General features: G+C 45.1%; 1 protein-coding gene across 2 annotated transcripts; it reads left to right on the forward strand.

The window, feature by feature from the left end:
- The first annotated feature begins 1,657 nt into the window (after positions 1–1,657).
- LOC136935866 (microtubule-associated serine/threonine-protein kinase 3-like) lies at positions 1,658–27,315 on the forward strand. Of its 2 annotated transcripts, XM_067229533.1 has the most exons (27): positions 1,658–1,704; positions 3,721–3,810; positions 7,564–7,652; positions 8,004–8,076; positions 10,404–10,482; positions 11,634–11,791; positions 13,440–13,515; positions 13,718–13,927; positions 16,142–16,243; positions 16,430–16,562; positions 16,671–16,738; positions 16,869–16,960; positions 17,476–17,684; positions 18,009–18,147; positions 18,271–18,403; positions 18,654–18,819; positions 19,064–19,165; positions 19,372–19,494; positions 19,678–19,790; positions 20,190–20,368; positions 20,671–20,795; positions 21,043–21,240; positions 21,453–21,679; positions 21,982–22,104; positions 22,395–22,531; positions 22,881–23,065; positions 23,353–27,315. In XM_067229533.1, exons 1-27 carry the CDS (start codon positions 1,658–1,660, stop codon positions 24,405–24,407), a joined length of 4,431 nt encoding a protein of 1,476 aa, XP_067085634.1. In that variant the 3' UTR covers positions 24,408–27,315. The 2 variants fall into 2 exon arrangements, with proteins under 2 accessions (XP_067085634.1, XP_067085635.1); XM_067229534.1 differs by lacking the exons at positions 1,658–1,704; positions 3,721–3,810 and adding an exon at positions 5,976–6,058.
- The last annotated feature ends 98 nt before the right edge of the window (positions 27,316–27,413 follow it).

Below are 27,413 nucleotides of genomic sequence, written 5' to 3' on the forward strand. Positions count from 1 at the left end.
AATGTAACCAGCAAAGAAGGTTTGAGAGTAAGATTATTATATTGACCAACTTGATTTTAATGAAAGTGAATCAAAATGTACATTTGGATTTGGGGGATTTAAAAGTGTACTTCAAAACAGAAAAACTGTGACGAACATTTTAAGAAATGCTAAATGATGTCTTAATGTCAACATAAAGCATTGGTTTTAGAGAAAGAGAACTTGGGTTAAAGGCTTACAACCTTCTGTCCTACATCCTCAAATTGTGTTTCCATTTCCCATTTCTCTGAAATGACTAAGATCCTGAGTATTTATTTTTTCCTATTTGCATTGGAGACATTTTCCTTGCTCTGCACAGGTTATCTTTGTCTATTCAAACGTTCTGACTGAACTACTTTCTCTAGACGAATTCTAACTGTGTAGAGTGTTCAGTTTTCCAACAGGTGGCGTCAGTCTGGCGTCACAGCAGCGCATCATGGCTATAATGAGAGACTAGAAAATGTGGGTTTGCTTATTACACTGGTTAAAGGTTGCCTAATAGAGTATGGTGTTTTTGAACTTTAAATGCTTATTCTTAGGATGCATAGTAAATGATGAACACTTATTATAACATAATTGACAGTTTGATGTGGAGTAGCCTACATTTCGCGTGAACAAATGTGCATCCGAGATTGCGCAGATGCACAAAGGACTGCACCAGACAAGAGAGAGGCGAAGGTAAGTCCTCGTCTCCATGGTAACTGAGGAGCCTGTTCTTCTCTGCTGTTCAGTTACACCTAGTTACACAAAACTCCACCAAAGCATGACCAGGGAAACCCCTTTTTTGTATGTATGTGTTGAATATGTACGCATAAAAAACCTGGCAATATAATGTGAAATCCTAATGCAACCATGCTCAGAGTCAGAGAGCTGAGATATGTCTCTCTCTCTAAGACCAATAGGTAGGCTAAATCATGGGGGGTAGTTCTTTAATATCAACTATTTAGGCTACACATGATCAAGTCTGCTGGGTCCTTGCAGCAAATAGTTTTTTGACCTATCTAGACCTTGAGGTCAAATTATCATCCTGGCACACACTCACATACCATCTATCTATCCATCTATATCTATGTATCTATCTGTCTATCTGTCTGCCTGTTTGTCTGTCATGTGAGCATTTAATCTGTTTGAAATTAATTTCAAATAATTACTTTGAAAGCAAAGTAATGTTTTTTTTTTTTAAACAATGCTTTATGTTCAAGCATTCATTTTGTTATTTTATATTTTTGCTGCCAGTAATTAAGAATTTTCCCGTGCACTATGATAGACATAATCGACACCCTCTCTATTTCCTCACCTCCGGTAATCACATGGGAGTGGTGACCATTCCAACGCCTCTGTCACTCAGCGCTGGTTCTGCGCTAGCTGTTCGCCTATGCTTCTTGAGATGAAGATACCTGAATCCCGACGAGCGCTCGGGTTTACAAATCCCTAACCGAACGGAGTGCTTTCATCGACATGCTGTGCCGTTAGTTAGCAGGGAAATGCTAAAGTTAGAGTCAAACGATAGCTTGTTGACAGTTATTTTTAGTTCCAAGCGTACAAAGAATGACAGCAGAATCGACCCTGATATTATTACTCGATCCGCGCCGTGACAACTGAAGTTAACTGGGATCCCTTTGGCAGGAGTCGTGAAACGATGAAGTCGAGGAGAGACAAATTGAAAATCCCCTCCCTTACTCTGGAGTAAGTTTACGTTTGTTTAATGGATATGTTTTTATTGCTTATTCGTGTTTGCTCATTGTACGTGTGTTTGGAAATGAAATACACTTCATGAGATAGCTGGTTTTGATGTTGAGATGCATCTTCGTAAACAACCAGGCGAAGTTTATTCGCATAGCATTCTGGCATCTTAAATAATAATGTACTCTAATCGATATATACAAGATGTAATGTTGAAGTTTACCAAGAAGAGAAATGCATTTTAGAAAGTCTGAAAAGCTACAGGTGTGTCGACATTTCAAAATCGCAGCCAAATATCAATGACGCACAAAGTTGGAAATGACAAAGCTATATGTGCATGTTTTTCCACAATAGCGTTCTCAAGTTTTCATGGAATAAAAATGTTGTTTAGTTTATAGTAGGCCTACATCTTGATTTATGGGGTTTTGTTTACTATTAAAAGCACTTCCACGTAATCACACTATAGCCTATTGGAATTGAAATATTCATTGTGTATTGTAGGCTAGGTTTGGGTTCTTTATTCGTGCATTATGTGGATTTTAGCAAATAGATTTGTAAAACCTGCTTGTGGCGTTGAAAACCAGTTTTAAGTATATTTTCTTATTGGTTGATGGAATGAAGAGCATCATGCCATGCAGTGTGTGTGACCTTAGAAAAATACCTATGGTCTGGACTTAATTTTGATTGTGATTAAAAGCATTTCCAGTAATTTAATAGCATTTCCAGTTTAAGTTACATGCTCTCTTGAGTCATGCAACTCCTCACTCATTGTTATACTCAAATGGCTGTCATTTTGGGATAATCTGTGTGCCCATTTTCCAACAAGCTATGTGTTGGGATTCCTGTCTCCATCAGAGGATTAGTATTGCTGCAGTTCTCATCCCGCCCACTCTCCTTCCCAACCGTATAGCCAGGGGCAGCCTGGTTCCTGCTTGCCCACTAGACGTTGATCCATAAAGCGTAGGAGCGTTTCAGAGCTATCTGTGTTTCCTATGGATCATTTGCTGGGTGCAATGACCCATTGTTTTTTAGTTTTTTGGTGCAGAATGCATAATATTGGAGCCCACTAATAATCCACTTCAGTACAAGCAAGCAGTGATGGAGGTTAGGACGTTGGTGTGAAATCTAAGAGTTTGGGGTATTTACAGTCATGGCAGCTAACCCAAACATTACAATATATGTGATGATATCCATTTGGGGGGGTTAGGGAGAAGATGCGGTGGTCTAATGAGGATTTAGTGAATTGTGATTTTTCTAACCCTCATTATGAGACAGCATGGTGCAGTGTCTTCACACAAGGAGTTGTTTTTCAACCGCTCTGGATTACTATGACAACACGCTCATGTCTTTGCTACGGTAACCGATGCTGTGTTCTGCGCCTGCATCTGAACAACTAACTATTAACATTGTGCTGCAATGAAGCAAGACACAGAACTCTGCATAGAAATCAATAGTGAATTTTCTAGCTGGATCAGCAACTTATACAATTCAGCTGATATATTACAGTATAGCTGAATAGACAAATTGTAAATGTGTTTATTTACAGCTATGTTCATGTTTTTTTCCACCATAGGCTTAAAGTAAAATCCTTATCAGAATTAAAGATTATTTACCATAAATTTAAATTATACCGTATATGGCTGTAGGTTGGGTTTGTACAACTAAAAAACACATCAAGAATGCAAGATAAGTCTAATAAGCTTGAAACATAACCCTATCATTCATAAACAGCTCTTAACAACGTTATATGAACCTGCATACCCTTTAAACAACATCGACATAATTTGCTACAGATTACATCAAACTACCATGTAAATTAAATCCATTACTCCCCCCAAAAGAGTTCACCAAAACAGCAGCTGTGTTGCCACAAGCAAACAGTGACAGGGTGTCTAGCACAAAACCATTAATGCCAGCCAATGAAAGTGATATGTCGAGGGGGTTGGTCAGCACTTTATAGGCAACACGGAAATGCTGAGGCAGCCCACTGACCCATGTGACCCGTATCTTGCCTTGCAGTTTGTCACCCACATGCCAGAGCCCAACTCTTCTGAGCCCATGCAGTCCGTGCAGCCCATGCAGCCCCTTACAAACCCTACATCCCTGGAGGTAAGGAAGCAGTTCTCACATCCGAACCCGGTATGAGTTGAAAAGGACTAGGTACTCGGACATTTGACTTGAAGATTGATTGAAACACCAAAAAGAATATGAAGGTCATCAATTTAAAATTGCTATGTCCTATGTTGTTAAATTTAATATTGAGATTTACATGTTGCCAAATGCCAAACACTTAATGGAAATAGGGCTATTAAGGACATTATTTGTTGTTTTGAGGGTTTCTGACTTTTGGTCCAAATCAAAAATCACACATGATGTCTTTCCCAGCCTATGTGGGTTGCTTGGCAACGTCAAAGCGGTGGAAGTATTGGAAATAATCCTGAAAACGGAAGCAGCATATAGCATTTTATTTGTCTGTATTACAGATGAAGACATTTATGTTATCACAATACAAGAGTCAAGATAGTTAATGATAGAGATATGAATTTGTTTTCTGGATCAAGAGATTCCACTACTGTGGTGCAGAGTACTGTGAATATTATTAAATTCTTAGTTCTAATTTTAAACCTTTTTCTATGGTCACATATAGGCCCTATACTATATATCCCTGTAATAGTGCAACTTACTAATGGAATAACAGGATGTCAAAGCCTCTGCAGTATGATAATAAATGGCAGTTTAAGCACAGCTAAACACAGTTTCTGCTCACCTTGTGAGCCCTACAGAAAGAAATTCACCTGGAAAAAATCCACCCAATTGCAATGAGCTGTTTTTTTATCAAGGTTCACTTTGTGTTGTGTATGACCTTGTGTAGGTGTGTGTATGACCTGCACCACTTAAATAAGCCCCTCTTAGATGGATGACATTCTTTTTCAATAATAACAACAATTTAAAAAAATCAAGTCTGCAGAGTAGATTATTTGTGCTGCAGAGTTCCTCTCAGAGGAAAAGTGTTAATTAATTTGTGTGAGTGGCTGGCATTATCACGTAATACCTGAGCCTTGCTATCTAGTGCTTCCTCCACTTGTGGACATCATAAGACACATTTCACTCATCTATATCACAATGTGTCAACGGATTCACTTTTTTAAACCCTGAAGGACAGTCAGGGGCATGCGTGAGCGTTGAAACAAAGAAGTAGGGGTCCTAGTTTGTGTATAAACATGCCTGGCTGTAACAAGTGAAATCAGAATAGGTGGATGTATAGAGGGACATTAGAAGTCCCTTGTTGATGCCATGACAAGAGAAGGTTAGTTGCCCTGACGGCAGGATGGCATACTGGCCAACAAAGGGTGAGATGGGGTATAGGTTAGAGGTAACAGGGCAATTTTGTGTTGTGCATAGCCTATGGTCTACTGCTAATTGAATTACGGTTGTGAAATGTTGTTTGGAGATTCTACAAAGCTCTGTTTTAGTTTGTGTGTAGTCAACTTGCATTTGCGTATAATTGCAACACTTTTCAGCATAACAAACCGTTCATATTGTTGGTGGCACAATTTAGTCTGAATAATGAACCAATATTTTCTCAGTCTTGGTCATAACCTTTTCCAGAGCACTTGCAATTCTAGAAGTCTTCTGATTTCCACTGCATGGCTAGCCTTAGTTAATTGATTTGTTACATTGTCACATTTCATTGGAATAAACCAAATTTAAGAGAGCTGGGAAGGTTGCCCCGTTCCCATTCTGTGGTATGTCCCAACGACGTCGGTTGGGGAAGGTTATCCTTCGTCACAACAACACCCCAATGAGAGCGAGCCGAGGGAGTGTTTCTATGGAAGCTAATCAATCAAAGCGCGCTTCGGCAGTGCGTATGAATTGTCCGGTCGCCAAGATCTCTCTCACTTAAAAGATGTAGCCAGGAGCTATGTAGTGAAGTTGGATAGCTGATCACTTTGAGCGGACCACATTTAGCTACAGAAATGACGAGAACTTGCTTCAACTGGGAGCCTGTTTGAATGAGGTTGAGTCAAACTAGCCTGCTGCTAGCTGGCCAGCTACTCACTCACACTCAAGTTGTGAAGCTAGCTAACGTTGTCGTTGGGTCAGAGTCTGGGAAGGAACACAAAGACTGCCACGGCGATGGAGGGTCTACAAGGGACTTCGGTTCTATTCATGGATTCTAGCTAGCTAGATATTTAATTTTAAGAACAATAATGTTCTCGCTTTTCTCTTGGAACGGAATATATGTTAGCATTCTAAACTAATAGCACTACAGTATGTCGGATCCAAGCCACTGGACCGCATTGCCGAGCTACAAGTCTCATTTTGTTACCGGGGCGATGCTTAAACGGTCTAAAAGGTAAGACATAAAATGTTTGTACTTGGCTGTACATATAGTAAAAGTGTAGTCTGTTTAACACCGTATAAACTAAGGCTGGCTAAGTTAGTGCTAAAGCAGGTCTCTGAATCTGATACAGGAGAATCACTAACGTTATTTTATGGAAATATCCCGGAGGAGACTACTGTATTTGGAAATGCTTTCTTTGTTTATATAATAAGAAAGTAATATATTTTTAACTTTCTGAAATGCTTATTTGCTGTACAGCTAGCATTTCTACTGTAGTAGCGAACTAGCTAGGTAGTTCTGTTTTCTATGTTGTTGTGAAGTTAGCTTGCGATGCCAATTACTTCCGAACTGAAGCTCCTTGGCTTCTGTGTGGTAGCACAAGCCAGTGTGTGATGCTTAATTATTTTTTGTTACAGTGACATAAACGTGGCCAGTAGTTCTGGTATTTTAAATCCCAATACAATGCAATGAATTCAGCTAGTTTCTGAAGGCAGTGTAAGGTATTCATTTGCTATTGAATGATTGACGACATGTTATTAGGCAACGAACAAATTGGATGGTAGTTACTACAAGCTCGTAACGTCAAGGGCTAGGCCTTGGCCACAACGCGGGTACTTTTAGTACATCTGCGGCAGAGTTTGCCTGGGATTGGATTCATGTTAGTCGTAAATTAAGTGTTGAATGCGAAATCAAGAGTTTACACTACATTCATCTACTCAGTTCTGAAACATAATAAATAAGAGCTGAATTTCGTGTTTGCTGAAAGTGTCTGTCTGGTCTATTGCCATTGGTTCATTCATCTATTGTTGTTTTAATGAGACAATACACATTTTCCCGACAGACAGTAAGACACCATGGCAGTGAGACACACCAGGCTGACACTGATGTCTGTAAAACAGGGTTAGGAGAAGATGACCATGGAGAAATGGGCAGTGGCATCTCCATGACATTGACAGCCATGTACATTTTACATAGCTGTCAATGTCCTCCAGTCTGTCTTGCCTTCATTAGGATAGATATAGATGTTTTCAGCAGACAGAGTAGAGATAAGGTGTTTTTGTTTTTTAAATCTGTCTTGCTCTGGAACAGTCATTAATTTCTAGTCTCATCTGTGACCCAGATACATCAGTCTCAATTGTCTTTGGTTTTCCAGCTTAGCATGTCAACAACTCAGTCCTGTAACAGGCACTGCATCTCTGATATCACCAGGAATTATGATGCACTGAATCAGGGCAGCGGTTGTGTTATATCAGCTTTGTGTGCATGCCTAGTCCCCCCCCCAGATGGGCAGATGGGGATGCTTTCTAACCACTGAGTTTGCATTACTGCTTTCTTTTCAGAACTGATTCGCAATCATTGCTGCAATATTTCTTGTGTGTGTAGTACTGGCACTTCCAAGTCAGTGCCTGTGATTCAAATGTCAAAGGAACGCTTGTGCCTGGGCAACGTTTCAACCTATCCCTACGGTGTCAGTGTTTGTTGTCGCAGGCGACTCACTTCCGTCTTTGTTCCCATAGTTGCCGCAGCAGCAACAGGAAGAGCCTTGGTGTTGGGTCACCTTCTCCCACTCTGTCCAGACCTCTGTCTCCTCTGTCCGTCCACACTGGTAAGACGCGTCGCAGCACCAAACCGTATCTCCCAGTACTCTGTTAAAGCAGTGCAGGTTGTACCAAAGGCATACCTAATAAAGACATCGGTAATTGCCAGTGTTGTTGCTTAGGAGGCCTACTGTGACTCCTTGAAATAGATCTACAAAGCAATTCACTCCAAAGTGAGTTTATTTGGCCTCTCTTTTTTTGGTGGTGAAATTTAGATCATTCAATTTGGCTACAAGCACATTGGAGTAACCATAAAAAAAAATATCAGCAGCAAGTTTATATAATTGCCTCCCTTCATTACTTATTATTATGGGTTTCAATTAGTTGTAATCACAGTAATCATCTTTGGTTTCTTTCAGCTGCAAGCAGTCCCCTGGACAGCCCTCGAAATGTGTCTACTAGTACCACCCTCAGCTTTCCCTTTGCTCGCAGGTATGTTGGGAGTATAATGAAGGCAGACAGTGCTTGTTTGTTTTGATTGTTCTTAATTCTATGCGTTAGTTGGAAAATGGTGTCAAACCATCCATAGCACCCATAGCACATCATGTATTTGTATGTGTCTGTGTCAAAAACATAAAAGCTTGTTAAGGAATGTATTTATCTGTGAATAAATACACATTTTTCTAGAGTTACTTGTGAGGTGAGGGCGGATGGTAGTTTTGTATTCTTCCTAAAACCACAAGGCCTTCATTTTAGAAGGGTTAGGAACAGTACCGGTCCGTGGTGTGGTTGGCGCCCTTTGCTGGTAGTGCGGGACGGTTAATTAACTGACGCACTTTGGAAAATGACGCCCACCTCTTCGTGTCGCCTATAGGAAGGACCGGCCCTGGTTAGGAATATCTTAGATATACTATCTACAGACGACAATGAGTCATGTAATTTCAGCCTTTAACTGTCCCCTTGGGAAATCCCTTTTCTATACTTGCCTCCTGGCATCTCACAAATACGTATTGTATGACGCGGTCGGAACAAACCTTTTCGACAAACTCAACCTCAGCTAGCTGACGTTTGGAGGCCCGTCGACGTCATCACAATCATCAGTTTGTGAGACCGTCATCCCTGCTACCTCCCACCTAAACGTTTGCCTGGTTTCAGTAATGACGCCATACTTGAGTAGATGAGGGAGCAGCCAAAAAGACAGTTCTTGCTCGGCCGTTTCGATAACGTCGATGGCGACAGATGGAACAAAAGCTCTGCGCGTCGTCTTTCGATGGCGGAGTCTGTGAATCACGTAGGGCTTCCTCTGCTGCTTGTGTGTGTGTGTATGGGGGGGGGGGGGGGGGGGGCGGCAGCGCCCGCTCAGGAAGTCGATTCGGCTTCTTTTCTCAGCCACAACCGAACTATGAGCAAATGTGAGCTAGTGGCCGAGGCGTTTGATAGACCTAGTACCAGTTTTCCCTACTTCAGCTCTCTGCTAGCGTGAGGCATGGTGTGAGATGAAGGGATTCCTCCCCCCCATAGCCTACTCAAGGTTCCATGTTGTCTCACAGCCACATGCTCTCCAGCACTTTTCACCTCACACCTAGCAAAATGTGTGCACATGCTGAGAAGTGAGTTTTTTTCCCCACTAAAAAAAAAAAAAAAAAAAAAAAAGCCTGTAATGCATTTTTATGTATTTAGAGGTTGTTATATCAAGAGCACCTCAATCCATTCAGCTGGAGCGATTCGTCATTATTTGGATTCCCACATTCCCCCCACCCCCCCCCTTTTAAAACCACATTTGGCCAGTGTGAGATTATCTAATAATGCTTCTCTACTGCCTGGGCATTCTTAGAGCAGCCTGAAAGCACTCTGATTCCCTGTGACAGTAGCTGTCAGATGTCCTCAAAGTTGGATTCATCCCCTTACGAGACACTAGAAGATAAGCCTCTGATAGCAGGCTACATCGAATGATTAGTTATGCAATACTCGAAAAAGAAAAAAAACAATAGGGTCCAGGTTTTATCGGAGCGCAAAGGTTTCGTTTTTGTTTCTCTGGAAAATGTTGTCAGGGAAGCAATCAAATTGCAGCCACTTCAATAATTGAAAATATAAAATGGTTAATAGCTCAGCGGTGCACGCTGGAATGGAAGGCGGCTTCAAGTTAGTGTCGTGCAGTCAGGGCTCAATGCTGCACAAATTCAGGCTGACGGCAAAGGCAGGTGTGTCTCAATCCGTCGACCAAATGTCACAGGTCATTGGCTCGTCGCCACCGCCGCCGCCATGTCTGTGGTGAGGCTCAAACTCCATGAAGACTCGACCTGGTTCAAACACTTACCTCTCCTCTTCTCCCTCTTGTTTCTTTCTCCCCACGCTGTCGTGGCACAAGCCACATGGCTCGCACTGACAGGTAGCCTATGTGATTTCCCCTTATCACCTCTCTTGAACTGGCTCTCATGTTTCGGTTATTTGTATTTATTCATCTGATGCTTTCAGCCACAGCATCTCCGTGGTTTAGGAGCCACATTTGGGGAAAAAGCTAAAAAATTAATATATAAAGCAGTTTCCGAGAAATCCTGTACTGTTTACGTAACTTGATTTTATAGACTTTCTATGACAAAGGCTACATTATTCACTGCACATTGTGAATACCTTTTACATGGAGGATATTTAAGGACACTGGTTACTTGAGTTCTTCACGGTGGGGGGTGGGGAGGGGAGGCAATGAAACTGAGGAAACTTTCACTGTAGTGTGAGGACATTGGTGATGTGTTATGTAAGGAGTTTGGATGTGGGAAGGTACGAGGTTATGTAAATCACATGTGCGTTTTTTCTCCCAGAGCGGAAGGCCGAAGATGGTCGCTTGCCTCTCTCCCGTCATCCGGCTATGGAACCAACCCCCCCAGTTCAACGGTCTCTGTGAGTCCCCCCTCCTCCGACCTGCTCTCACTGCATCGATCAACGCCGTGCAGCGGAATTGTTTCAGTCCTCCTCACCAAAAGCTTGACAGATAAAGAACGACAAGCAAGTGATAAACAACAACATTGACGGAACAATAAAACACAAAAGATAACCAATGGGATGAACACAATTGTTTCCCTTGATGTGCCAGTGAGTCACCATGCTACTGCCTGAAATAGGCAAAGTTTGGAGCTGGTAATGCATGCATGTAGCTAACAAAGGGATGAAACTTTGAGCTCACGTGGCTACCCTGTTTGTGCTTGTAATTCGATTTAATGCTTCAAAGACCATGTTTCTTTGGCTGGAGAAAATGTTACCTAATGTCTCATCGGCTTTGAATCGGTTTCTTAGCCTTTGCTGTTGCAGCGAATATTCTTTATTTCTTTGTCTGGCACTTGAATGCATTTAGAGGTCGACCCAGCCCCATACCACCACCAACCCAAACTCCTAGATCACTACAATAGGCCTACATCCAACTGCGTCCTTCACCTTCAAGGGCACTCCAAACAAATAACAACAGATAATTCACACACTGTCTTAAAAGACCGGGAAGTAAAATGTGGAGGTTAAAAGTTTAGACACTGTCATTAGGCAAGATGGTTCCCGGTCTTGTAATAGGCCAACAGTCTGTGGTGAGAGGCCGCCATGTGTTCCTCTATTGTGAGATAGTTTATGAGGTGAACCCAGGAACAGGCAGCTAGGTCATAAGAAGACAATAGGCCTTTTCAACTCTGGTTTTATATGCGGGCGGAAAAAGGGCCCTCACAGATGCACTCCTGGACGATAGAGCTGCTATTCAGGACACATGGGATGAAAAATTCAACAGATTGCTAGTCCCAGCCTTTTCATGTCACAAACAAAATGTTCTTCCTACTTCGACGGATGCCAAAGTCTGTTATCATGTTCTAATTAAGATACACACACACACACACACACGCTACTTAGTTTTATGATAATAATTAAAAAAATTAAAAGACACTTGCTACCAGCGTAATTTGAATACATAATGTTCTTGTTCTGCCAGTCAAATAAGATTGGATTTGACAAGGTGCTTTTAATCCTTCAGGTGGTGATGATGTTGTTGTTGTTGTTGTTGTTGTGGTCTGCAGTCCTCGTCCTCCTCTCAGGAGCGTCTGCACCAGCTTCCCTACCAGCCCACGCAGGACGAGCTCCACTTCCTGTTCAGACACTTTCGCAGCTCGGAGAGCGTGACCGACGAGGATGGCCGCCCCTCGCCACTCATGCGTCCCCGCTCCCGCAGCCTCAGGTAGGACCTCGCCCTCCCGCAGCCTCAGGTAGGCCCTCGCTCTCCCGCAGCCTCAGGTAGGCCCTCGCCCTCCCGCTGCCTCAGGTAGGACCTCGCCCTCCCGCAGCCTCAGGTAGGCCCTCGCTCTCCCGCAGCCTCAGGTAGGCCCTCGCTCTCCCGCAGCCTCAGGTAGGCCCTCGCTCTCCCGCAGCCTCAGGTAGGACCTCGCCCTCCCGCTGCCTCAGGTAGGACCTCGCCCTCCCGCAGCCTCAGGTAGGCCCTCGCCCTCCCGCAGCCTCAGGTAGGACCTCGCCCTCCCGCAGCCTCAGGTAGGCCCTCGCCCTCCCGCAGCCTCAGGTAGGACCTCGCCCTCCCGCTGCCTCAGGTAGGACCTCGCCCTCCCGCAGCCTCAGGTAGGACCTCGCCCTCCCGCTTCACGCAGGGATTCACGCGCATGCACGTACAGCGCTGGGCGTCTTTTGTTGCGGGTGGCGTTTGGCGACGCTTGCCGTGCAGTATCGTGTTCCTGTTAAGTTGAAAATGTGCAGTTGAAGTGCGGACGAGGGCGTGTCAGTGTTAACGTTGTAACCGTTGAAGAGAATGTGCTCATTTGCAAGCCCCATGCCTGGTCCTTGGGTTCAGTGGACTTGGTGCTTTCTTTTGAATTTGCAAGTATCTGCCTACGCACATTTGGCCTTGTCGATGAACTGTAGTTGTTTTTCGTGTTTGCCATGCCTGATCCTGTACAAACAGGTTACACTGTCAAATATATTACTGTCCATGAAACGTGTTGACTTTTCAAATTCAGAGACATCATTTGTAAATTAAAGACCATTTTTATGAGAGTGCACACATTTTAAGGAACCACTCAAGTAGCTCATCCACAGTCAACAAGTTCCAGAATTTAGTCTGACAGTCAGATACAGCTGACGACTTTGTAAACCTGAGAGCTGTTGTCAGTCAGGAAGCAAGTAGGGGTGTAGCGTAGTGGCTTAAGGACGTTAAAGATTGTGGTGGTGCGGCGCAAAGCCTGCCAGGGTGCTCAGGCCTGAGCTCTCTGTGTTCTCGTGGCACGGCGTGCGTGGGTGTGCTAGCTAGCGCTGCAGGGCGCTGCTGGGCAGGAGTCTCGGGCGGAGGCGGGGGGGTTCTGGGTGCCGCAGCGTGTGGTGGGCAGCCTGCCATCTGCTGCTACAGAGGCCTCTTTTGTGGAGGCAAATGCAGTACCTCAGCAAGGTCTGTGAAGAAGAAGTTGGAGCTTTTTGGCTGAATCCCTGATGTAGGTCTTGTAATTCTTGGACATCAAGTGTGTGGGGGGGGGAGGGGGGGATTGAATAGACTGTCCTTGGTGAGGCAATATTGAGGTTGTCAAAATCTCACTCCCGAGTTTTTATTGCCTATTATTTGCAGAGCATTTTTTTATGAAAAAAGTTACGATTTAATGCGTTTTTTTTTGCCATTTTCAGTGGATTAGAGTAATGCTTTTAGAAATGTGAGCATTTGAAAAATGCATTTTGCAAACACATGTGACCTGTCATATGGTTCCTTTTGAGCTGATATGTATATTTGATATTAGTACACAAGGACAACATTTTACGAGTCTGTACATTAACTCTATGCATTGAATTGAATGTAAGACTGTTTTTTTTCCTTCTTTTGTCTTTTTCCTTAGTCCCGGACGAACAAATGGTTCTTTCGATAACGAGATAGTCATGATGAACCATGTTTACAAGGAGCGCTTTCCTAAGGTACGTGACAGCACAAAACGCATGAACCCATGCATTACTGTTTTTTGGGGGGGACTACAAAAAAACAACAAAAAAACATTGGGTTGAAGGCAAACAAGTTCCGAAGATCAATCATCACAAACGATGATTCCCCAGTAAAACCCCTCTCCCACGGCAACCAGGCCTTCAGCGTGTGTGTGTGCATATACTCTGTTCCCTCCAGGCCACAGCGCAGATGGAGGAGCGCCTGCTGGATGTCGTCACCCTCTGCTCCCCGGACAGCTCCCTCCCGCTGGGGGACGGGGTGTTGGGCTTCATCCAGCACCAGCTGGCCGAGCTGGTCCGAGACTGCCTGGACAAGTCTGAGAAGGCGCTCATCACCTCGCGCTACTTCGCCGAGCTGCAGGAGAAGCTGGAGAAGCTGCTTCACGAGGTAGGTGCACGGTCACGTGACACGGTCACGTGTCTGACTGCCGAGGTGGGGCGTCGGGTCATGTGACCGCTCCTCGTAGGAAAGAAAAGCAAACGCTTGAGAGTCATTTGATGTGAGATCTTGGAGGGGGGGGGGGGTCGACTGGCCGTAGAGGAGCTGCAGATCTAGTTTAGGTTCCACTATAATAAGGGTTGTGTGATTCAACGTGTATAATAACCATAACAACTACTCTAAAAGATATATTTTTACATGGAGACCCATTCATTGCTTAAACAGAGGGAACGTGATGATAAACACCCACTGACTTGGTGCATTACTGACAGCTTTTGGTACTGTGTCTCTTAGCAAGAACAGCAGGCATACAGCGCTACTTTGGTAATGGATGGGGGATGGCATTTAAAACACTCCTTGTGGAGGCAGGGGGAGGGAAGGGGGGGGGGACACCCTCTGGCTCCCTTACACTGCAGTGACTGCAGTGTAAGAAGAGCTTCGAGCTCAGATGGACGATGAACTTTGACCTTAACTGTCGCCTTATCTTCTCATTGATTGGCAGAGTCGGTTTCCCTTTGCCGAAGAAGAAACATAATTAAACCGCATGTCGGCATACAATTAACTTATGGGCCCGTACATCAGTCCGGTGTATAATCATTCTAGTGTTTTAATGAACTCCCATGCCGTCGTGCTCTGCAGGTCAACAATCAAATTGTGATAAGGTTAAATAAAGAGGAATTGATTGGACCAAGCCGAGTGGAACGAATGAACATGACACATACCTGTCTGAACCCCCCCCCCCCCCCAAAGGCACGCGCACATTTGGGAGTGGAATTCTCCAGCGGTGGTGGTGTGCCGAGTCACAGAGCGCATGTCTGCAGTCTGTTTTTTGTTTTTTTTTGGTCACAGGTCTCATCTATGTTATGATAGAATGTTAGTTTCTATGGCAACCTCCTCCACTTCAGTCCTGTGTGGTGCGCCAGAGACATCGAGTCACTGTGTGTGTACTCTCAGATAGCAGGCTCGGTTTACCCACAGCTGAATTGATAAATGCCATTCCCATCGAGGGGAATAATAGTATAACACCACATATTCACCCTGTCTGCTTGGTTGGGGGATGTTGTCAAAACATTTGAATCGAGTGAACCAGATTCAAAGGATGTATTACGTCTTAATTATACAAGAGATATTTTACTGTTGAGTAACAGCATCCACGTTTGTGTTCTAGAACACGTTCTAGAACTTCATTCTTGATCTGTTTCTGAGTTGGACCTCAGAGCAGAAGGTTCAATCTTTTTTAGTTGGCTATACCAACTCAATATAGGGTTGCCAAGAATGAGTCACTTAAAAGAGGGTTTGAGGACAATGTCTTGCACAGTGCCACCAGTGCCGTGATATCACCCTCAGCAGTGACGAGTAAAGGCCAGAGATGATTCACTGCTTGAATCAGGAGCCCCTCTGAACATGCCTGTTGAGAAGTCTTTGTACTTTTGATGTAACTTCCCGGATGACGCATCATTGTGGGGATCGGTGTGTACGATATATCTGTCGATGTTCAGATCCATCTGTTTGGAGCGCATAGTTCCTCCTTACCCATCAGACCCCTCTAGTCTTCCTTTGTTGTAAGCATATTCCTTTCTCTCTTGGATGAGTCAGAGTTGACCCCCCTCCTCCCCCAATCCAGATTAGTTTGGCTGTCTGGGAATTGCTTCTGTTTTATTTTCTCCCAATTAGACCTCCTCCAAGATGTGGAACAAGCCCGCTTTGCATGTTTTCTTTTTCTTTATTTTGATGTTCCTTGTATTTTTAACTTTTAACGGTCACTGTATCGTTTCGTCTAATTCCAGTTGTCTGTGTAAATACATTTCAAAGAGGCATGCAAATCCGCTATCCCCTCATGATCTCTTGTTATAAACTCTGCTTTTAACTGAAGCAGACAGTTTGTCTGCTTCATCATCTGCACATATTTTCAAGAGAGGCAACAAAGAAATGTCCTGAGACATTTCTTTGAGAAAAAATATATTTTACAGATTTTTGTTATTTAGTATTCATAACTGTGGTGTAGGTCTGTCATCAGATACTCAAATTACCTCTGCGCGTGTTATAAAAACAAACAGCTGTGGTGCACTAAATGACTTGCATAATTTTTACGTGTGAAGTTGTTTCCAGCTGTGTGTCTCGCGGGTCTGTGTGAACGAACTCACTCCTGTCTGTGTGTTCCAGGCATACGAGCGCTCCGAGAGCTCTGAAGTGACCGTAATCACCCAGCTGGTGAAGAAGATTCTCATCATCATATCTCAACCCGCTCGGCTGCTCGAATGCCTGGTGAGACAAACAAAGGGGAGGCCTTTCTGATTAAAAACGAGATGGAAATGCAAATACAGAGGGATTTCCTTTTTTTTTTTTTTTTTTTTTTAAGGTGGAGGATTGGAGACTTTCCAAAGGATCTCTGAGATGATTGGATGATTATTTCTTGCCAATTCCGTCTAATGAAACTCTGTCCGTTGGCAGGAATTTGACCCCGAGGAGTTCTACCATCTGCTTGAGGCTGCGGAGGGTCATGCCAAGGTGGGCCAGGGCATCAAGACGGACATCCCCCGTTACATCATCAATCAGCTGGGCCTGACACGGGACCCCCTTGAAGGTAAACAACCTGACGGCTGACAAACAACAAATATAAAATTCATTAAAAACGCACATACAAATCTGTCAACGTCATTGTTTGACGTCAAGCGGCACCTCCTTTGTTTAGACATGGTGCAGCTGGAGCAGTATGAAGCGGGATCGTCCACGTCGGTGGATTTCGATGCACTTGTGGAGGTGAGACGGCAGCCATCTTGCTCAGTCAGGCTGTGTGACAGACAGGACACTGTGCTGGAGCTTGACCAGTGTCAGTGAATCAGACAGACGGTATACAACTCCTAACAACGTCTTTTATCGTGTTCCGCAGAATAAATGTCCCCAGGCACTCACCCCGACCAGAAGGAAACCGCTGGAGAGTGATTTTGAGACCATCAAGCTCATCAGTAATGGAGCCTATGGGTATGTGTCTTCAAGTTTTCTTATCCTGAGAACAATTCACGCACAGGTTCATTAAACATGTTTTTAATGCATTTACGTGTGAGCATGTCTTCTCTGATTAAAGTCTGATTCAAATGATAACAGTTAATGATGAAGAATCTTGGTATATGGCCCGCTTTTTACTGTCATACCAGTGAGAGACCACACACTCTAGTCCAGAGTCCAGTGGGTCTCAACCCTGGTCCTCAAGTACCCCTTGTCCTGCATGTTTTAGATGTTTCCCTGTTCCAACACACCTGATTCAAATGAATGGTCGTTAGCAAGCTTCTGCATAACTAGATAACAACCCCTTCATTTGAATCAGGTGTGTTGGAGCAGGGAAACATCTAAAACATGCAGGACAGGGGGTACCTGAGGACCAGGGTTGAGAAGTCTAGTCAGTCAACTGTCGCTTAATAATAATTGAGCTATCCTTGAGCTGATTGGTTTAAGGTTGAGGCCAGGTTGTGTTTGACGCGGCTCCTGTGGTTCCGCAGGGCTGTGTACCTGGTCCGTCACACGGACACACGCCAGCGGTTTGCCATGAAGAAGATCAACCGGCAGAACCTGGTGCTGAGGAACCAGATCCAGCAGGTGTTCGTGGAGAGAGACATCCTCACCTTCGCCGAGAACCCCTTCGTGGTCTCCATGTTCTGCTCCTTCGAGACACGCAGGCACCTCTGCATGGTCATGGAGTATGTGGAAGGTAATGGGAAAACGACATAGCAACACACACCAGGAAGTGATGAAGAAATGTGATTGGATAACACAAAGTACCACAACCAGTTGTTGTCAACCAGAGAACTTGAATTGAATTAAAATCTATTTTTAGAGAAGTTTCTACTTTAATTGAGAACAATAAACAAAACTCATGATCTCATCTGCTGACTTAATTTAAGTGAGAAATCTTAAGTGACATTTTCTTACTGTACTGGCAGCCACATGTAGTTGTTTTAAGCTTAAGCAAGCTCATAACTAAAACTTTTGAACTTGGCTTTTTTGCGGTGTCCTAACTGACTGTTCTGTGTAGGGGGTGACTGTGCTAACTTGCTGAAGAACATGGGCCCCCTGCCAGTGGACATGACCCGGATGTACTTTGCAGAGACGGTCCTGGCCCTGGAGTACCTCCACAACTACGGCATCGTCCACAGGGACCTCAAACCCGACAAGTGAGTTCAGATCCCCCCCCCCCCCCCCCCCCCCCCCCCCAAAAGAAAAAACGTAATCTCACATTTCCTATTTTGTTACTTTTCTACAGTTCAGGCTTACGATTCCCTCCGTTTCCCCTGTAGCTTGCTGATCACATCCATGGGTCACATCAAGCTGACGGACTTCGGCCTGTCCAGGATCGGCCTCATGAACATGACCACCAACCTGTACGAGGGACACATGGAGAAAGACACCAGAGAGTTCATAGACAAGCAGGTAAGGCGTTTCCTTTGAGCCTCATTCCATTCTCACGTCGTCATTAAGAGATACTCAGCTCTGTAACACGAGGAAGTAAGACAGCAGGCGTGACTCACAGACGTGTCAACACGTCAGATTGCTAGGCAAAAGGCTGGACAGTAGAAACACATTTTAGGAGACGCTTTTATCCTAAACAACATACAAATGCATGTAGAAAATACAGCGTAAAGTGCCCTTACGACCACACGTATTGGCTCTGCTTCTGTAGGTGTGCGGCACGCCCGAGTACATCGCCCCAGAGGTGATCCTGCGGCAGGGCTACGGCAAGCCGGTGGACTGGTGGGCCATGGGCATCATCCTGTACGAGTTCCTGATCGGGTGTGTGCCCTTCTTCGGAGACACTCCCGAGGAGCTGTTTAGCCAGGTCGTGAGCGGTGAGTATCGAGACACGCCCGGGCCTCGTTGAGTTGGTCCAATACCGCGGGCTTGATTATGCGGCCTGATAATGGAAGTCGACTTACCTTTGGGTGTGGTCCTCCTCTTCTCCTCCTCTTATTCTCCTCCTCCTCTTCTTCTGTCTCTTCTCATCTCTCCTCTCTTCTTCTCCTCTTCTCCTCCTCTTTTCCTCCTCTCCTCTTCTCCTCCTTTTCTCCTCCTCTTCTCCTCCTCCACTCGTAGACGACATCATCTGGCCGGACGGGGATGACGCTCTCCCTGCAGACGCCCAGGACCTGATCACTCGTCTGCTGAGGCAGAGCCCTCTGGAGCGTCTGGGAACAGGTACGGATCAGCCAGGTGTGGGGGTTTCGAGGGTTTAGGTGCAGTTCTATGGGCATATGGGAAACCCTCTGTGGCATTGCTTGTAAAAAGGACTGTACAAATAGAATTGGATTAGAATTTTTCCATTTGTAACAAGTACAGGTGCATTGGAATAGAACATTTAGCATTTCCAGTGTGTGATGTTGGAACATGATTGTGTTTGAAAGGGGGAGCGACGGAGGTCAGGCAGCACTCCTTCTTCCTGGGCGTGGACTGGAACGGCCTCCTGCGGCAGAAAGCAGAGTTCATCCCCCAGCTGGAAGCTGAGGATGACACCAGCTACTTTGACAGTAGGTGACGGTCATTCTCCCTGCTGTGTGAGGGCTGATTAGGTTCACCTGTTCGTCTAAATCCAATAGAAGTAACAATGGATCAAGGATTTGTTTGGCTGCCAGTGTCCTATTTGGATCCCTAGACTGCTTAAACCCACCCACCGATCTGCTTGAACCCACCATTGTACGTTGTGTTTCCAGCTCGCTCGGAGCGCTACCACCATCTGGCCTCGGACGAGGATGACGAGACCAATGACGAAGAGTCTTCCCTCGAGATCCGTCAGTTCTCCTCGTGGTCGCACCGCTTCAGCAAGGTTGGGATCAGACACAAATCTGTCGTCACAGTGGCAATGAGGCGGGTTTTGTTTTTCCGAGGGTGCAATGTAAAAAAAGGACGTTTGTTAGCCAGACTGTCACATACAGTACTGTGCAAAAGTATTGGTTACAAATGCAACAATTTAAAAAGCAAAGCAAACCTGCTTTAAGAACTAATTAAATGAAAAGACTAAACAACATGTCTCAACATTGCGCTTTTACATATAAATGTATATCGATGTATAAATATTTTATTTTGTATGTATTAGTTTATTTGTCAGGGACAATGCAGCGCACATTATACAGATACAAATGCATATAACGACAATCTCCATATAAAGAATCTTGGGTGCCTGAGACGTCAGCACAGTCCCTGATGTGGGGATGTTTACCTCCAGGTGTACAGCAGCACGGAACATCTGGCTACTCCGTCCAACCTGAGCTTCTCGTCTGACCGCAGCCACAGTGAGGAGAAGGAGGAGCGTTGGGAGGGCAGACTCACCCCCTCCCCCAGCCTGGGAGAGAGCTACAGGCAGGCCAGCACCGGCGAGCGCTGGCACCCCGGACAGAGGGGGAGGTGAGCTCCAATCAACCTGTTTTGGAGTGCTGCTTCAAGTAGCTAATTCGAGTTTTCCTTTTTTTGGTTGGTTTCCGACTGTAAATACCGGTTACTGAATGAAATGTGTTCTTTTTAAAACTCTTCTGCTGATTCAATGGCCCAATAAACTGTCTCAATAAAAGTAATTTGTTCTTAGCAGTGAGTGCACAATAACGTTGCTGCTGATTCAATGACACTATTAGCCTGAGGCATTGCCTGACTGTTGATCAGCAGAAGATTCTCCCTCACCGCCGCTCTTCTTCCTCCTCCTCCTCCTGCAGCCTTCGCCCCCGTGCCTCATCGAGCTCCTCCCAGTCAGAGAGGGGAGCCAGCCCCCTAGTGGCCATGAGCAGTACCCACAGCCTGGAGACCATGCCACGTTTCGCCTTCTCCACCGACGATGAAGGTGAGCCCAGCTCAGAGCTGTTCTCCAGCATGGCTGGAGGGCACGAGAGGAAGTAGACACTCAAACACTATGGAGAGGAGACGATTCCGAACAAGAACACCTGTAGAAAAAGAACAAGAATACTTGTCGACTAACGATAAGAATGCATGTGCAGACACAGCAATACACTGTGGTCTAAAATGAACATGTGTCATACTGCAAGAACAATTTAATTGATCCGACACAACCTTGTCGTGTGCGTCTGCAGCTGAGGTCGTGGTGTCGAACCTCCAGAGGATCAGGATCCGCAGTAACAGCACCGGAGCCAAGCACTCGTCCCCCAACGACCACGCCCCGCCACGCTTCGGGAACCAGCTGGAGACCCCGGACAGACAGAGGCTTCCCTGCGGGGGGAAAGTCCCCAAGTCTGCCTCTGTGTCCGCCCTGTCGCTCATCATCACCGCAGGTTAGTGTCAACACGGCCAAGCTCGGCAGAAGGGTTTGTGTGAGTGGGGCAAGGTTAGGGCCTAACCCTAACCCAAGCAATGAGCCTGCATGCAAATCACGTTTACAGGAAAAAACATGCATGTGGATATTTGCTTATTAAGTCCTGTGACGCTGTCCAGCCACAGTAATTCATTGAAATCAACGGATGATCCTTTTGCGTGCTTCTTCTAGATGACATGCCTGGCGGCCTCCAGCCGAGCCCCGTCTCTCCGCGCTCGCTCTCGTCCAACCACTCGTCCCGGGACTCGTCCCCCAGCCGGGACCTCTCCCTTGGCCTCAGCAGCCTGCGCCCCCCCATCATCATCCACAGCTCGGGGAAGAAGTACGGCTTCACCCTGCAAGCCATCCGCGTCTACATGGGGGACAGCGACGTCTATTCAGTCCACCACATGGTCCTGGTTAGTAGAGACACATTCTTATATTAGTTATTAGTATAAGTTATTAGTTAGAAGGGGTGTATACGAATTGATTTGAACAATTATTTTAATGATGAATAAAGATGACAATTGCTGATTAGCCTCACCCGTTTATTTAAATCCAACGTAAGTTACGTTGGATCAAGGATTTGTTTGGCTGCCAGTGTCCTATTTGGATTCTAGATTCACAAAATAAGGTCAAGGAGGCTAGTTTTTCATTCCTTTCCGTCTCTGTGGCTGTGTCATACTGTAAAAGTAACCGTGTGTTTTTGTTGGCGTTTCAGAGTGTGGAGGATGGAAGCCCCGCCCACGAGGCCGGTCTCCGGGCTGGTGACCTCATCACTCATGTTAACGGGGAGTCCGTGCAGGGGCTGGTCCACACAGACATGATCGAGCTGCTTCTGAAGGTACGGTCCACCACTTTCTCCCGGCTTCAAGTGGGTTCACATACAACAGTCACAAGGGTTTTATTCAGCAGGACACTACGACTGCTAACTTGGAACATTTAAATGGTTCTAAAACGATCGTTTTCAAGATTCTAGACGCAAAATCTAGAACTTATGACTCATGAAGACACAAACGGTTTAGAACCATCTTCTCGTCGTGGCTGTTGTCTGCGAACCCAAATTTATGTCCATCTATACAACTCATTCTGTACCTTGAATTGGATGTTAATTCACGTGTTCTACAAAAACAGAGTGGCAACAAGGTGTCTCTTCAGACCACGGCGCTGGAGAACACATCCATCAAAGTGGGACCCGCTCGTAAGGTCAGCCATAAGGGCAAGATGGCCCGTCGCACCAAGAAGAGCAAGAGAAGAGAAAATCAAGACAAGTGAGGAAAATTCTAGATCATCTAGTGTCATAATGGTTTCTGTTCCTTTTGGTTCCACAAAAGTGGCTTCTCCTGCAGAACCTGGTGGGTTGTTTGTGGTAAAAAATATGCCCAAACTGCCTCTTACTTCTACTTATAACCACAACACAGTCTCCCTCTAGTGTTGGTTAGAGGGAACTGAAAACCAAACCCAATCTAGGTCCAATCATAGAGGACATACAATGTAATACAATTAAAATAGTATTAAATATAAAACACTGACATCCTTGGCAAGCCAACAAATTACAATATGATGCATTTAATAATATGACATATTGTAATAAATATAAACAACTTTCATTTCCACCAGGCGGAGAAGCATCCTGAAGAAGCTGTCCAAGCAGAGCACGGTGATGCACAGCAGCCGCAGTTTCTCCTCTGGGCTGCACCAGTCGGTGTCGTCCAGCGAGAGCCTGCCTGGCTCCCCCACACACAGCCTGTCCCCCGGGCCCTCCACGCCGTGCCGCAGCCCGGCCCTGGACCACCAGGCTGCAGGTGAGCACTGAGCAGCACCTCCTCCAGTTGTATATTGTCTGGTCCTCACACGGTTTGAGATTACAAGAGTGGAGAGGCTTGGGGTAGATAAAACTTTCCTCATTAACTTGAGTGGGAAAACTGAGTCCGACATTTGAGATGATATGATTGTTGCACGTTTTTGGCAGTTGGATTGATTCTGTGATGTGTGGGCATTTGGACACATCTCATGATATTGCCGCTTGCAGTGGATTGTATCTTGTTAGCCACAGCATGACAACAACGATCTTTAATTCTTCCTTCCCCAGACACCCCTGACAGACACACCAACTCCCCCCAGAGCACCTCTCCCTGCTCCAGCTCCCCCAGCTCCCCGGCTGCCCACATCCGGCCCAGCTCCCTGCACGGCCTGGGCTCCAAGCTCAGCACGCAGCGCTACACCAAAGTGGGCCGCCGCAAGTCCACCAGCAGCATCCCCCCTTCCCCTCTGGCCTGTAACTCCTCCCCCCAGCCCCTGTCTCCGCAGCGCTCGCCCTCCCCTCTGCCCGGCATCGCCAAAACCCTCCACACGTACCACGGCAAGACCCTGTCGCCCCCCACCATCGTCCGCCACATGGTGCGCCCCCGTAGCGCCGAGCCCCCCCGCTCACCGCTCCTCAAGAGGGTGCAGTCGGCCGAGAAGCTGTCCGGAGGCTACCACGCCGACAAGAAATGCTACACCTCCCGCAGGCACACGCTGGAGGTGCCCTTCCATGGAGAATCCGAGCTCCTGGGAGACCTGGAGTTGGAGGGGGCCTGCGGAGGCTCCCACGTGGGGGAGCATGGGAGGCTGGTAGGGGGGTACCTGGGCAGCCAGCGGCTGAGGGACCTGGGTTCGGAGCGGTCGGAGCAGCTGGTGGTAATGCGGAAGCTCAACCTGTCCGAGCGCCGCGACTCCTTCAAGAAGCAGGAGGCCGTGCAGGAGGTGAGCTTCGACGAGCCGGAGGAGAAGATGAGCCCCATGGTCACCGTGACCGCCCCCGGCGCCAGGCCCCTGAACCAGCACAGGGCGGCCTGGGTGGTGACCCAGCCCCAGTCCAGCGAGGAGGTGGAGGTGCCAGCGGTGAGGAGGTTCAACCTGGTGCCTCAGATCGCCGTGCAGGGCTCCACAGAGAGCGAGGAGCAGGACGAGTGGGAACCGTGCTCCGACGGCGAGGATGACCCCGGCGAGAGGCCGGACTCTTCTGACGTCACCCAGCAGCAACAGAAAACGGCAGCTCCCGCTTCTGAAAATATCCCCTGTAAAACAACTGAGGACGAGGCCACTTTGGAAAAGGCGGAACCGGTTTTGGAAAGCTCACAGAAAGGGAAGCTAAAAAAGTGACTATATCACTGTCTGTGACTTATTTACGTACAGCCATATCTTTAAAGGGAGCTCCTTGGTATTCCCCTTTCTGTCCAAGTAGGAAGTCATTCGTCCCAGGAGTGTTTCCCTGCGAACCGATTCCTACATTGATGTTTTGTTCTTTTGTAAATTTTACTTGAACCACAGTGTTGTTTTGTAAATACGTGACACCAGGAATTAGACTGACCTAGTTCCTGTTCTTATTTATTACTTTTTATTATAAGCTATGATGATTTATTAATGGGCCCAAAAGGAAGTATTCAACTGTTAGTGGCTAGCCAAGGGTAACTCATGTCTTGTATCCATGAAAATGTCTTTTGACTTGATTTTTCTATAAATGTCTATTTTTAAACAGGTTTGCTAATAGTAGGAAGGAGACTTTGGACCAAAAAACTCATTAGGAAGTAATTTTTGGGAGAGTTTAGACTTGCCAGATAAATTTTTTACAGACTCATGAATGGGCAAACTGTAGAGGAATGTTGAAGGCTAAGAAGTTATTCAGCGGGTGAAACCTGGAACCAGGCTTGGTGTGCCTAGGAGTGAGTAATGCCTTCACCCAGTCAAGGCTGCAGGGTAACAAACCTGTTTCAAACTTCTCTGGTCAGGTGATAACAATTAGCATAGTTGACATTATCTTTTATATATGGTACTAGCTTCCATGCCGCACGTTATTGTTAGGTAAGCCATATCCTCTAGCCTGGAATGCAGGACTAAGCAGATCAAAAGTGAATCATTTTTATTGTTCACTGTTTGGACTTGACAGTAGCAGGAACGTGTAGTTCTCTCAATGAAGGAATTGTTTTAGTTTTTATGGTTTACAGCTCTTGTTTACAGCTCTGAGCATTTGTATGCAAATCACAATCGATCAGATGGTGTTTCTTCTTCTATTAGTTATCACAGTCCTCCAGTGAGATGAGTCATCGTGACCCGATCTGCTCCCGATGACTCATTGTTCAGTAAATTTGTTTAAGATTGGTAGCACGGCAATGCAAAAATTATGTAAAAGCTGGTATCTTAATCCATTTTTTAAACTGCATAATACATGTATTTTACACAGGAGGCTAAAGTTTCTCTCAAACCTATCTATATCTTGAGATTTTACCACCCTCGCTACAGTTTAAACATGGTTGACATCAAATATACTTGTTAAAGTATATTTAAAAAAAAAACACAATTCCCAATTTACTGTATTGATGTTTACATTTAATAGTGCACTAACTTCTGTATTTTCTGCATCATATTTTTTTATGAAAAATGTCAAGAGGAAGGCAAATTTAAAACCAGGGCTGACGAACTGTCGTACCTTCAGTTGGAACCCAGGGATATGAACAAAAACCAGTTTTGTGTCCTTGTCCTATACAGGTATTCGTGTACATTCTGATACTGAGACTGGGTTAACGTCAGTGCCGTGTGCGATGCTATTATACTTGATGTGAGGATGCACAGGAGTAGAGAAAGGCCCTATTAGAGCATAGAGCTCAGAATCCCATGCATGTTGTTTCTTTCTGCTACAACTGTCATCCCAATTTGCACACTACAGCGATAGTCCTAGAGGTTGTTATCCCGGCAAACATGGTACTCACTGTTGTTAAACCTTCCATACAAACAATACCTTCAGTGTTATTGTTTCTCAGTGGAACACCGGGGGGGAAAAGGGACTTAACTAATGATGGACTGTTCACAGTGGGACTGCCAATGTCTGTTGGCGGTGAAATGAAATTTTGCTTGCTTGCAGCCTATGAGAATTGTTTACAAGGGACCTATATGCTATGTAAACCTTTTTGTAATCCTGTCATTTCTACTTTCACACCATAGCAATCGATCAGAACCCCAACACTGAATCATTTATAATAATTGCTGTAGAAGTACTTTTTAGAACTGTAAAACTTCCTGACAGATTTCAGGGAAGCCTTTACGTGGATACGTACTCGTGTTTAACTTTATGTTGAATGCATGCTGCATGAAACAGACACACAGACTTGATCGCATGGTATTTGGGGATTATTGCCCGTACTGTGTTTTCTAATTTATGTCTGGTAGGATTTTTGCACAAAGTAAAACCTGATTCATATTCATGAATTTAGAAACGTCCTCTGTCTACTTGTAGCGTATATTTTATGATTTCAACCAACGCGTTTTGTGATGAAGTCATCCTTCCTTGGATGGTTTAGTCCGATGCTTTTTACTCTTTCACTGGAATGTGTTCAAGTTACCACAGTACGTCCTGTGACGACTGCATTCGGTACTGTACTTCGAAGGTCTGACAATAGACTAAGCAATCGAATGAAGTCATTGAATGAAGCTGGCAAATTAGAAGTTAAGAAATAAATACTATTATTCATTATCACAATAGAGTAAAGATAAGCTACACATTCAAGAACAAATGTATCTTTAATTCATAAAAAAAATTACTAAAGCTAAAATGTCAATTTTGTGAATATGGATACTGTACTGTTGTGGTTCATTTGCGTCACTTATTTGAATAGTTAACATTTCTGATGAGCAATTCCCTATTCAAACTAAAGGTTATGACATCGACACAGAATTAAATATGTAACGTGGGAAGACATTGCTGTCTGAGCACAATAAAAACAAAACTGAATTTGATTTGCTAATTAAGAATCCGTCACTTCCATTTTTTCTACAATTTTGTACCGTTTCTGTGTTTCAGGTTATATATTTGTAAGAATTTAAACAGATGTTCTTGTAGGGTTCAGCAAGTGACTAATATAGTGGACATCCCAAAAGGTGTGAAATAGAGGCCCTCATTCTCTAGAGCTACAGATGTTGTCATAATTGCTAATTTGTTGGGTACTTGTTTTTTTGTTTTTTACTGGCTGTTTAACTGTTTTATAATAAATTATTTGCATATGGCATACTAAATCTATTGGGACTGTGCTGTTTCTTTATTAGGCTTAGCCCAATGTTAATTAGTTTGGCAACGTTGAGTTCAAGTGGCAATCCCAACTGTTAAAATTGAACATT

The sequence above is a fragment of the Osmerus mordax genome, chromosome 26 (genome assembly GCF_038355195.1).
Source record: "Osmerus mordax isolate fOsmMor3 chromosome 26, fOsmMor3.pri, whole genome shotgun sequence".
NCBI lineage: Eukaryota > Metazoa > Chordata > Actinopteri > Osmeriformes > Osmeridae > Osmerus > Osmerus mordax.

Excerpts from the sequence above, each read along its gene's own strand:
- LOC136935866 (XM_067229533.1), top strand. The coding sequence starts at position 1,658 with ATGAAGTCGAGGAGAGACAAATTGAAAATCCCCTCCCTTACTCTGGA. Across the intron at positions 16,244-16,429 it reads CTCGGCTGCTCGAATGCCTG|GAATTTGACCCCGAGGAGTT; the intron begins GTGAGACAAACA and ends GTCCGTTGGCAG. Across the intron at positions 17,685-18,008 it reads GGTCATGGAGTATGTGGAAG|GGGGTGACTGTGCTAACTTG; the intron begins GTAATGGGAAAA and ends TGTTCTGTGTAG.